The sequence below is a fragment of the Chelonoidis abingdonii genome, chromosome 4, assembly GCF_003597395.2.
Source record: "Chelonoidis abingdonii isolate Lonesome George chromosome 4, CheloAbing_2.0, whole genome shotgun sequence".
Classification (NCBI taxonomy): Eukaryota; Metazoa; Chordata; order Testudines; family Testudinidae; genus Chelonoidis; species Chelonoidis abingdonii.
In genome coordinates this window covers 136,374,000-136,386,367 of record NC_133772.1, presented here as the reverse complement: position 1 = coordinate 136,386,367, position 12,368 = coordinate 136,374,000, and the positions used below count along the sequence as shown (strand labels likewise).

The 12,368-nt window shown below is 47.1% G+C and overlaps 1 protein-coding gene across 2 annotated transcripts in view; it reads right to left on the bottom strand.

Moving 5' to 3' along the window:
- The window catches only part of CEP170B (centrosomal protein 170B), an 87,261-nt gene that overhangs the window by 13,226 nt on the left and 61,667 nt on the right, over window positions 1–12,368 (bottom strand). For both annotated transcript variants that reach the window (XM_032768807.1, XM_032768808.1), the window contains exons 13-14: window positions 9,721–9,967; window positions 4,367–4,526 (exon numbers count right to left, since the gene is read on the bottom strand). In XM_032768807.1, the coding sequence (XP_032624698.1) occupies window positions 4,367–4,526; window positions 9,721–9,967 (407 nt within the window). The remainder of the gene's footprint in view (window positions 1–4,366; window positions 4,527–9,720; window positions 9,968–12,368) is intronic.

The window sequence follows — 12,368 nt, the reverse complement described above, 5'->3', positions numbered from 1 at the left end:
AAATTTCATGACCGCCATTTTGTTGCCCAGTCACCAGTTTTGAGCAATCTTTTGTTAGCTCTTACTAAAACCAGTCTGGCTTGAGTCTTTAACTATCTTTAAAGTAATTTTGTATCATCTGCAAATTTTTGCACTCACTGTTTACCTTTTTCGATTTTTGAATTATAGGACTTTCAGAAAGACCTCATGTATGCCTTCTGCGTATTGTTCATCTATGTGTCTGACAATTCTTTTTTTTATTATAGTTTCAACCATTTTGTCCAGTACTGAAGTCAGGCTTACTGGTGTGTAATTGACAGGATCATCACTGGAACCCTTTTTAAAAATTGATGTCAGGTTAGCTATCCTCCAGTCATTTGGTCCAAAAGCTGATTTAAATGATAGGTTACAAACCACAGTTAACAGCTCTGCAATTTCACATTTGAGTTCCTTCAGAACTCTTCGGTGAATATCATCTGGTCCTGGTGACTTATTGCTGTTTAATTTATCAATTTGTTCCAAAACCTTCTCTAATGATACCTCAATCTGGGACAGTTGCTCAGATTTGTCACCTAAAAAGAATGGCTCAGGTTTGGGAATCTCGCTCACATCCTCAGCCATGAAGACTGATGCAAAGAATTCATTTAGTTTCTCCGCAATGGCCTTATTGTCCTTGAGTGCTCCTTTAGCACTTCGATTGTCCAGTGGCCCCACCAGTTGTTTAGCAGGCTTCCTGCTTCTGATGTACTTAAAAAAAAATTGCTAATACTTTTTGACTCTTTGGCTAACTTTTCCTCAAATTCTTTTTTGGCCTTCCTAGTTGTATTTTTACACTTCATTTGCCAGTGTTTATGCTCCTTTCTATTTTCCTCACTAGGATTTAACTTCCACTTTTTAAAGGACACCTTTTTGCCTCTCACTGCCTCTTTTACCTTGTTGTTTAGCCATAGTGGCTCTTTTTTGGATCTCCTACTATGTTTTTTAATTTGTGGTATACATTTAAGTTGAGCCTCTATTATGGTGTCTTTAAAAAGTTTTCACGCAGCTTTCAGAGATTTCACTTTTGGCACTGTACCCTTTCATTTCTGTTTAAGTAACCTCCTCATTTTTGCATAGTTCCCCTTTCTGAAATTAAATGCTATATAGTGTTGGGCCGCCATAGGAATATTAAATTTAATTATATTATGGTCACTATTACCAAGCGGTCCAGCTATATTCACCTCTTGGACCAGATCCTGTGCTCCATTTACGACTAAATCAAGAATTGCCTCTCCTCTTGTGGGTTCCAGGACTAGCTGCTCCAAGAAGCAGTCATTTAAGGTGCCAATAAACTTTATCTCTGCATCCCGTCCTGAGGTGACAGGTGCCCAGTCAATACAGAGATAACTGAAATCACCCATTATTAATTATCTTATTATTATTATTGAGTTTTTTATTTTAATAGCCTCTCTAATCTCCCTGAGCATTTCATAGTCACTATCACCATCCTGGTCAGATGGTTGGTAATATATCCCTACCACTATGTTCTTATTAGAGCATGGAACAGTTTGATTCATTTATGATTTTTGCTTCATTTGATTCTATGCTTTTTTTCATGTATAATGCCACTTCCCACCAGCACGACCTGTTCTGTCCTTCCGATATACTTTGTACCCTGGTATTCTTGTATTCCATTGATTATCCTCATTTCACCAAATTTCTGTGATGCCTATTATATCAATATCCACATTTAATACAAGGTTCTCTAATTCACCCATTTTATAAAATGCAGGCAGGGTCTTATCAGAAACAGTGAAATAAAAAAGAATCCCATTCAATTACATCGTGTAATGGCACTTTAAAAACTTGTCTTCTTTTAACTGTCCGCCATTACACGATGTAATTGAATGGGATTCTTTTTTATTTGACTGTTTCTGATAAGACTCTGCCTGCATTTTATCATTTTCCATCCTCTTGTCCTCACTAGGACACAGAGATTCTCTATTAATAGATCCTCCCCTAAGGGATGTCCAAACCATGTGCTCCTCCGCACCTGCCGGCTTTCCTCCAGTCCTTGGTTTAATGACCTTTTTAATGTTAAGTGCCAAGCAATCTGGTTCCATTTTGATTTATATGGAGCCCATCCTTCCTGTATAGGCTCCCCCTAAAGTTTCCACAGTTCCTAACAAATCCAAACCCCTCCTCCCTACACCATTGTCTCATCCACACATTGAGACTCTGCAGTTCTGCCTGTCTAACTGGCCCTGTGCGTGGAACTGGGAGCATCTCAGAGAACGCTATCATGGAGGTCATAGACTTCAATTTCTTCCCTAGCAGCCTAAATTTGGCCTCCAGGACTTCTCTCCTATCCTTCCCCATGTCACTGGTACCTACATTTACCACGACCACCGGCTTACCCGCAGCACTACACATAAGTCTATCTAGATGTCTCGAGAGATCCGCAACCTTCACACCAGGCAGGCAAGTCACCGTGCGGTTCTCCCAGTCATCACAAACCCAGCTATCTACGTTTCTAATGATCGAATCCCCCATTACTAATACAAAGCCCGTTCACAGTCTCTCAGGGCCAGGAGCTCTTTGCACCAAATGCACACTTACACCACCTGCCCATAGGGTAAGATAATCATACACGCTGCATTGGGTGCAATAAACTGGGTAGCCCCCACTCTGTTGCTGGACTTCTGCCTGCATTCTCCTTTTAGTCCTGCAGCTGGTTCCTTTGTTGTTGTTTTGTTTATATCAAAGGGGTGTTTTTGGCTGTTAAGTTCAAAGAATGTTGAGTTCTAGCCCTTGCTCAGACTCCCTGGTAAACTCCCTTGCAAAAATCCCCCGTTCGCTAGCTCCTCTGGTCACTTAGGAGCGGGTTTTTTAAAGCCCTGGTCTCCCTGAGTAGCCCCACCTCCTCGTTAAGGGTTGATGGGTGCTAAAAGGCTTAGGGATCACAACCTCATTAAGATCGCTAGGCTCAGCGCACACACAGTCAGGACACGGTCCCCCGGACAAACAGAGCACATGGTATATTTCAGTCAAGCAGCAAAAACACAACAAACAGAGACAGACACACACTACAGGCAACAAACTTACCCCAAGGGTCACCGTAATCGCTCCTCCTTCACCTGGAGAACTCCCTCACAAAAATCCCCTGTTCACTAGCTCCTCTGGTTGCTTGGTCGCAGGCTTTTTAAAGCCCTGGTCTCGCTAAGTAGCCTCAAGTAACCCCGCCCCCAGTTAAAGGTTGATGGGTGCTAAAAGGCTTAGGGATCACAGCCTGGTTAAGAAGCTCTCAGGCTTGCCTAGCAGGCCGTTAGGCTCAGCACACACACAGCACAGGTCCCCTAAACAAACATTCCGTTCCCATGTCCCTCCTATTTCACCTAGATAGGAAGCAGTCTTCTACAGCAGGGAACTTCTCTTTCTTGCATGTGTACAAAGTGCCACACTCCCAATGGCACTATATAAATAGAAATAAGTATGTTTCTCTGCGATTTCTGTTAACAAGCATTAAAAGAAAGTCATTGGAAGCTGGGAAGTAAAGGGTAAATTTGTTATCTAGTTGCTCAAAACAGCAGTTTTTCAGGTGTGGCACTTGGATTCAAGGAAAGCAATAAAAGAATCTTTATCATCTCACTGCCTGAAGCTATTGTGAAGCAACTGTACTTTGCACAATAGAAACACAAGCCCAGTCTAAGTTGGAAAATACCATTTTCTGACAGGGGTGCAGGTGCACCTGGTTTAACCGCAAGTGGAAAGCAGGATAAACTGTATTATCAGTATTATTTCAGGAACTCTTAAAACTCCATTCTGAGGCTCCAGGAATAAAAACAATGGGGCCTTTAGATCCTAACTTAACTCAAATAATACACAAGTATCATTAACTTTTCCCATATCTTTGGATCTATTTTATAATATGCATAAAATCATATCACTGTACAGCATGTAAACTATGGGAAACTGATTTCCCCATGAAGACTACGATTCTCCTAATCCACGAAGACTCCCTGAGCAGGAGGTCTCAATTCCCAGGGGAGTTGACTATTTTACCCTCACCACAGAGCTCTACTGCTTGCTGAAGACTCTAAATAAAACGACTTATTTCCAACCCTTTGGCTGAGCAAGCCTGCTACCATTTGGCAAGGGAAGACTCCTCCCTTTGAATCAAGCAGAGGAAAGTTTTGGCCCCACCTCGGTCTAAGTTGGCCAGAGAAGGGGCCACCATGACAAACAAAAGCTGCGTGCACCTCAGAGGCAGCGTTCCTTTGTTTGCATTCTCCGCCCCTCCTGGTAGTAACTGGAGACTGGCGCTGCTGCCCTCCTCTTGCCACAGATGGGTAGATGAACACTTGCTTCAGTTTTGTGGCCCAGATTTTTGCCACGATAACAATCTTACCTCTTCCCTTGCTGATATGGTAGAAGCAGGGGTGTTGGGTACGGAGCTGAGGGAGGTGCTTGGTCCGGTTCCTGACGAACTCTGGGAATCCCCATCGCCTGCAACATCATGAATCTCTCGAGCAAGGATGGCTACATCTTTCACCAAGGTTTGGCTTAATCTAGGGCACACAGCACAGCACAAGGCAGATCTATTAGACCTCACTGCAACTGACAATAAACCTCACACTGATCCTTAAAAGGCTGTGAAAAGTCCCTTGAATGTAACAGCAGGTAGAGCCCTGCCTGGGACTATTCTTTAATCCCACTCCCGCTATTATGGCAGCGGGCATGGTGGGACCCCAGTCCTGCTGCAGGACTCTACAGTAATCCCAAGCAGGTCTCTAATGGCAGGTGTCATTGTCCCATGGCCACAAAGGAGTCTTTACTGGGCCAGATGCACTAAAACTGTATGAATTACACCTCTGCAGAGGCTATAGAAGCCCTGGGGGATTCAGCCTGAGGGAGAGCAGCCGCTGCTGCTTTGAGTATCCCAGGGAACATTGCCATCAAGAATTGCTAAAAAACGATGCTGATTTAATCCACACTCCTGCACATCACATGCCGTCCTCACACTGGACTCCTATGCCTCTAAACTCTGATAAAAGGAAGTTTGCAATTGCTTTACATCAGCACAACCACCTCTTCTGCTGCACTATCCACCGCCATGGACCTGGGCCATGGTTTTCACTGGCAGAAGCTCACATAAACCTGGGTTGAATCTGGTCCATTTTCTTTAGAGTGGAGCCGGAGGACTTTCAAAAATTGTGATGTTTTAATCAAAGGCTGATTCTACTGGCTCTACCATAACATCAGGAAATGTTATATTATATAGACAACCCAAAAACAAATGTTTGTTTTTAAAATAAAAACTTTAGACCTCAAATTTTACAATTTCTTTCCCTTAAAAACCACACATAAAAATGACATTTATAAAACCTAACATGAAAATAAATATTTTCGTGGAAGCTTTTCAGACGTTAATGATTTTTTATTTTTTATTTTGACATTCCCTTGTTGCATAGGAAACTCGGTCTCCCAGATACTGTGGTAATGAGAATCCAAAGAACCTAAGTAGATAAACAAGATTTTTCTTAGGTATGAAAAGCACAAAAGTGAAACTGACCAGTTCAGTTTCACTCTCCAACTCAAGTGAGATGCAAAAATGAAAAGGCTTGAAAAAATAAGCACCTAGATTGAAACACTTTAAAGCGATCTAATACCTAAGCCCCTTTAAGGAATCAAGTTAAAACCAAAAAAGTCAGGTACCCAAACGAACTAGTCACTTTTTAAAAATCTTGGTCTAGTTGTTTAAAAAGGCTGATGTGATTTCTTTAAAGCTGTCTCCCAGCCAGCTAGTGTTGCTTTGATGTATTTCTTTTACTGGAGTAATCAAGTAATTTATTAAACCATGAGATCACCAAAATATTTTGAAATGATTTCCTCTAAAACAAGATGTATAGCTGAACTAATGAAATAATATTTAGATCTGCACATCTCATGCACCATCTACACTTGTCTGTTTCAGATACAGTTGTCACAGAGTGCATCAATTATGTGATTATCCTCTTTGTAAACAAGTGGAATTTTCTCCTTTAACTCTCACTTACTATTCTAAACCACGCCCAGTTAATTCAGGAGCAGAAGTGGAAAATCAGAGCAGCAATTATGAACCAGACTGCTTGACCAAGTTCTGCAGAGTGCTCACAGTGCAATGCTAGATAAATCTGATGTAATCATTTATTTATAGCTTTTGCAATCGAAAGTGCTCTCTTTAGGGAATCCTCCTACGAAGCAAAGTCGATAATTGTTTCTACTTTGATTGGATGTTTTAACCTTTAAATTGGAACATTTGTAAAAGAAAAAGCCTTTAGAAAATCCATACTGTGGGCAATGTGGAAAGACTGACTGACTGTAGATAACAGTTGGCTTCTTAAACTGAAAGTATGTAAAGAATGGCAGGCACTACAGAATTCCTATAATCAAGAAAACTAGTATTTCTTTACTATCCAACTGCGCTGTTTTACACACGCCACCACTTTAAAAACCGATGCACTTCCACAAGGACAAGAGCCAGATGCTTCCAAACAACCAGAATAACCCATTATATAACAGACATTCTGGCTAGAGAATCTACTCCACATGAGCTCATCAGTGGCTTCAAAGCCTGTTAAATTTTGAAAGGCAAGGACTATTCTCTAGTGGTTAGAGCACAGGCCTGAGAGTGAGGATTCCTAGGTTCTATTCCACATGTGCCATGGGCTGTGTGAATGTGGGGCAAATCACAGCCTCCCTGTACCTCGGCAGGCCTTCAAAGGAAGGGGACAATCCCGCCTGCCTACCTTACTTGTGGCGTGATCAATCACTTCAAACCAGATTTTTTAATTTTCAGGTGTGAAGGGGAAAAAATATTAGCAGGGCAAAAGTCAGATGAGTAGCTGCTGGCAGAGAGGTCAGGTTGGTAGCTGGACATGGGAGACTCTGGTGGGAGAGAAGGTAAAGTGCCAGAGAGACAGGGAGCTAGCTGGACAGCTTTGCAGCTGGAAAGTAGGTAGCAGGGTGAGTGCCTGATGCTGGAAACAGGCAATGTACAGCCCACCAGGGAAGGAGGAGTAGAGCTGCCAGATAGTTGCTCGAAAATGTCCAGATGGTGGGAGCTGCTAAGATACGGTGGCAAGGGCAGGTGCTCTCAAGATGCTGGTGAGAGAGCAAAGGGTGCTGGGCTCCAGGAGAGCTATAAACCTTTGTAAAGGGCAGCGGTTCTCAAACTTTAGCAATCTGAGGACCCTCATTTTGATTTAAAAATTTTCAGGGACCCCCCAAGCCACCCTGCTCAGCAAGGCCGTCCCTAAGGGAGTGCGGGCCCAGGGACAAATCAGCATAGGCGTGGGAATTAAGGGTACGGGGGGTCTTACATCACACCCAGGCTCCTGGCTGCCAGCCCTGTGCGCCCAGAGTCCCAGCTGCCAGCCCCACACCTAGGGCTTTTCTTTCGGCCTCAGCTGGGGGAAGGGGTGGACAGGAGTGAGCGGGCTGCCTTTCAGCACCCCCACTATTAAAAATGTTCCAGTGCCACTGCAAATCAGCACCCACCAGTTTGAGGCCCCAGCTCTGCATCGGTGGCTGGGCCGGCAGGATGGATCCAGCCTGGTGCTGGGCTTCCTGTTGCTGCTGGCAGTTGCCGGTAGCTACCGTGGGGCTACTGTTGGATATAGTGCCATGGCGGCTCAGGGCTCTGGCTGGGGGCCTCGCTGCACCGGGTCTTCCGGGACCGACTGTGCGGGCCAATCGCACTAGCTCACAGGGCCCCCCAAAGCACGGGGCCCGGAGCAGTTGCCTCGATTCACCCTACCCAAGGGACGGCTCTGACGCTCAGCCCCAGGCCCAGCCTCCACTCTACTCCTTCCCCCAATGCCCCACCCCCACTCCACCTCTTCCTGCCCCCATAGGAGGGGTGTGGGCTCCGGGCTGGGGCAGGGGATGGGGTGCAAGAGGGGTGCAGGCTCCAGCTGGGTGGCACTTATCTCGGGCAGCTCCCAAAAGCAACTGGTAATTCCTCTGGCAGCGGCTCCTAGATGAGGAGGCCAGGGGGTCTCTGTGTGCTGCCCCAAACTGCAGGCACCACCCCCGCAGCTCAGGGCAGGGGCAACACATGGAGACCCTTTCCCCCTCCAAGGGCCACAGGGATGTGCCAGCTGCTTCCAGGAGCGGCGCAGAGCTAAAGCAGGCAGGGAGCCTGCCTTAGCCCTTAGCGCCTAAAATCTTCCGGTTCAGCGTTAGTAGCCTCCAGGAGACAGAACCTGATTCTGGAAGACTTCTGATAAAACCGGGAGGATTGGCAACCCTATATGATCAGCGGGGCCAGTGGCCCCAGACATCATTCCGTCCCCTTCCCTGAGTGTGCCCCGTCCCCACTCCGCTCCATCCATACCAGTACCTCCAGCATGCCGGGGAACATCCCTGAGAGGGAGGGGGAAGAGTTGATCATTGGGGCCCGCAGACCCCTTGGAGTACCCTCAGAGAACTCCAGGGGTCCACAAACCCCAGTTTGAGAAATGCTGGGGTAGGGGGGTTCATACTATGTCACAGTGCAGAACGTATCTTAGTAAGGGAATTTCCCAGTGGCTTCGTTAACTTTACAGTCTCAATTGCACTGCCACCCCACCTTCCATTAACACTTCACCCCCACCTCTGAAGTGCAAACATGTTACAACCTCAAAGCAACTACAGCAACCGGTAACAGGGAAGGAGAAGAGTATTATGTATTTGTTGCCCTCTAACTATAATAGGTAACTGTCTTTTAATAAAAGAGAATCACGCTGCTGGCTCCCACTCTTCCCTGACAAACTTACAATCTAAACAAACAGGTCAGAGAACAAGTGGAAGAAATGAGGTGGTATTATCCTCATTTTACAGATGGAGAACTGAGGCACAGCAACATTAAGTAACTTGGTCAAGGTCACACAAAAAGTCTGTGGCAGAGCCAGAAACAGAATTCCGATCTCCTGGCTTTCAGTCCAGTGCCTTAACTACAGTGGCACCCTTTCCTTCCCTCTGCTCCATCATTCCTCAAATCACTCCTTCAAATGCCCACTGCCTTTTACACATGAAATCTTGTTAAAGACAAATCTGCCTCTGCATAGATACAATTCATCACAGCACATCTGTCAGTGCAGCTGTTACCACTCCTGTATTTTCCTCCTTGACCCCATATGGCCCAATCATTTAAACCAACAGTAACATAAAATAAACTCGCAGGCTGGGTCACAGAGAAGTTTTATGACCTAGTTATAAACCCCTATGAGCTGGGGAGTTACAGGAGTGTAAATGGGACTGCTAAAGTAAATAGGAGGGTACAGATAAGCATGTATTTTAGGTTTGCTGCTAAAGCAGGAACAGAAGCAGCCAAAACACAATGGGCCTTCACTGAAGGCAATAGAAAATGGGAGCTGGATCAGGCCCTAAAACCAGAACTGTGTTTAACTGGGGGAGGGGGGAGAATGAAGGGATAAAGCAAGAGAAGTGATAGAATTTCAGTTGATGGATTAAACATACGAACAGCTCATGTCATTATATAACGCAAGGATCCTCCAAGTGAGGAGGAAAGGACTAACACTTGGCAGCATGACAGGCTGCACTGTGTCACTCCACAGCTCACAGGTGCCCCTAGAGGGTATATTTTATTCTCTAACTACATTCTCTTACAATGCTGGATTCTCTCTCTCCAGGCTCCCTCCTTCCAGCTTGGTTTGAACTCTGAGGTAATGCAGGAAATCAGTTTTCCCAGTACGGCTTGGCACCGTGACTCCAGCTCACCTGGCTATCTCGGCTATCTCGGCCGTTTGTGCGCTGAAGTTGAAGGGGTCAGGTTCATCGTAGTCTTCGTCATCATCCGTTTCTCTCCCGCTGTGCTTCTGCCGGCTCAGCCCAGAACTGTGTGGCCGAGGCGTCTGCGTGGCTGTTGAAGTATGGGAGCGTTTGTGTTTAGGGGAGCTGTGATTTGAGCCATACTCCTCCTCTGAAGTAGAAGTGTAATCTGAACCCTGCTGTCTCCGCCTTGAAGCTTATAAAAAATGAACTGGTTTCAGATGAAGAAGAAGCGGAAGAGATTTCAGACTAACTACAGCGGGCAAAACAAGGAGTAGTACAAACTAGCCCACAAACACAAAGAAAGGCCTGGACAGTTTCTGTGCATCTTTTCAGTTAAGGGAAACTTTGGTAGAGCTTATTTAAAAACTGCTCACTATTTTAATGGATCTGCCACAAGCTATATGAATTTGAAGTTATAAATTCCAGTGAAAAAGCATATTGACTGTATTATCAACTAAACATACTCAATTATGATTGTCAGACTTGATTTTCCATACACAGAAGCCCCATCTATAAGTAATACACAAGTTAGATTCCTAGAAGTCCCCAGGGCCCAATTTTCAAGTGTGCTGAGCATCTTAAAGGTGAGCTGGAAGTAAAAAATAAAAAAAAAAAGGGGGGGGGGGTTAAGTGAAGCATAGATTTTCATGCTCCATTTTATTTGTGAAAATCTGCATTCCCTTTTAACAGGATTTCAAACACCTCAGGAAAGTATTCAAATGAGTACTTAGGGCTTGCTCCAAAGTCTCCTAAAGTCAATGAGAGTCTTTTCCTTCATTTCCCTGGGCTCTGAAGCAGGTCCTTAAGCAGTTAGATACCCATTTTTAGGCATTTATGTATCGACATTAGGCCAACTCAGTGCCTACATTTGAAACCTGGACTCCCAATATTTGTTCGTTTAATATCCCATTACATTACTTCATGATTAATGGTTTCACCTCTTAAGTTCAGCCAGGATAATCTATAGAAGACAAAATTAGTCACTTTATTTAAAACTAAAGTATGACCTGAATACACTTAAAAGCTTCACTGTGTCACCAAGGTTATCACAATACTAAACCATCAACTAAAGCCAATGACAGAAGTAATGGACACAGGTGTTATCAGACAAATGAAAATATTGCATTTAGCATATAAAATGTGGACAGCAACGATCTATAGACATGCAGTTACCCCTTAACTATGAACAGAACATTCCTAGACACAGGGCCGGCTTTAGGCCGATTCAGCCGATTCCCTGGAATCGGGCCCCGCGCCTTAGGCCTCTTTTCAAATTTTTTTTTTTTTACTTACTGCCGGCTGAGGTCTGCTCCAGGGTCTTCCATGGCCCGCTCCCCTGACCAAAGCGCGGCGGGGAGCGTGGCTGCCCCACAGCCCTGCTCTCCCCACTGGAGCTCTGGCCGGAGCGCGGCAAGCCCCGCAGCTCCGCTCTCCCGGCTGGAGCCCCGCACCGGAGAGTGACACGCTGCCTCACAGCCCCGGCCGGAGCACGGCAAAGCTGCCCCGCTGCCCCGGCTGGAGCCCCAGCCGGAGTGCGGCAAAGCTGCCCCACTGCCCCGGCTGGAGCCCCAGCCGGTGTGCGGCAAAGCTGCCCCGCTGCCCCACTCTCCCGGCTGGAGTGCGGCAAGCTGCCCTGCGGCCCCGGCTGGAGCATGGCAAGCTGGCCCGCTCTCCTGGCTGGAGCCCCGGCCGGAGCACGGCAAGCCCCGCAGCATCGCTTTCCCGGCTGGAGCTCTGGGCCCTTTAAATAGCCCCCAAAGCCCTGGGATAGTGGTAGGGGGCTCCGGGGGCTATTTAAAGGCCAGGGCTCCAACTGGCTCTGCCACCCTGTCCTTTAAATAGCCACCGGAGCCCTGCAGCCCCCCATGTATTCTCCAGGGCTCCCGCGGCTATTTCAAAGGTCCAGGGCGGGGTAGAAGCAGGGGAGTTCTGCGCCCTTTAAATAACCCCCAGAGCCCTGGGATACTGGGAGGCTTGGGGGCTATTTAAAGCGCCGGGACTCCAGCTGCCTCTGCTGCACCCCCTCCCCTGCCCGCACCAGCCCTGCCCCCCCAGCACCGCTAGCCGCCTCGTGGCGACGCCGGTGCCCAGGCCAGCCCCTAGCCAACCCCCTGCCCTGTCTCCAGCCACCCTGCACACACCTCCTGTGGCCGACGGCCAAAGCTCAGAAATGCAGCCCCCCCACTAGCGCCTGCCACGCACCAAGCCCTGGCCACACACAAACCACACGTCCAGCCCCGAAACCCCCTGCCCTGTTTCCCAGCCAACCATCGCTGCACTCGCCTGCCAGGAAACCAGAACAGTTTTCCGCACGTTCCCTCTGTCTCCAGACCCCTCCAACCGCGTGCTGCATCCCATGCGGCCTTCTGCTGAAGCGCGCCCACGCCCACAACTCGCGCTGGTCTCCAGCCAGCCCGCTGTACCACCCTGCCATCGTTGCAGCCTAGACCCTACCTCCCGTCAGCCCTGACCTAGCCCTCCGAACCAGCACCTCATGTCCACTTGCTGCCCGCAGTGGCCTAGGGCAGTAACCCTGCACACTGCTCAAATGAGGGGGGGCAGGAGGCAGCTGGGACCAAAGACATGTGCGACAG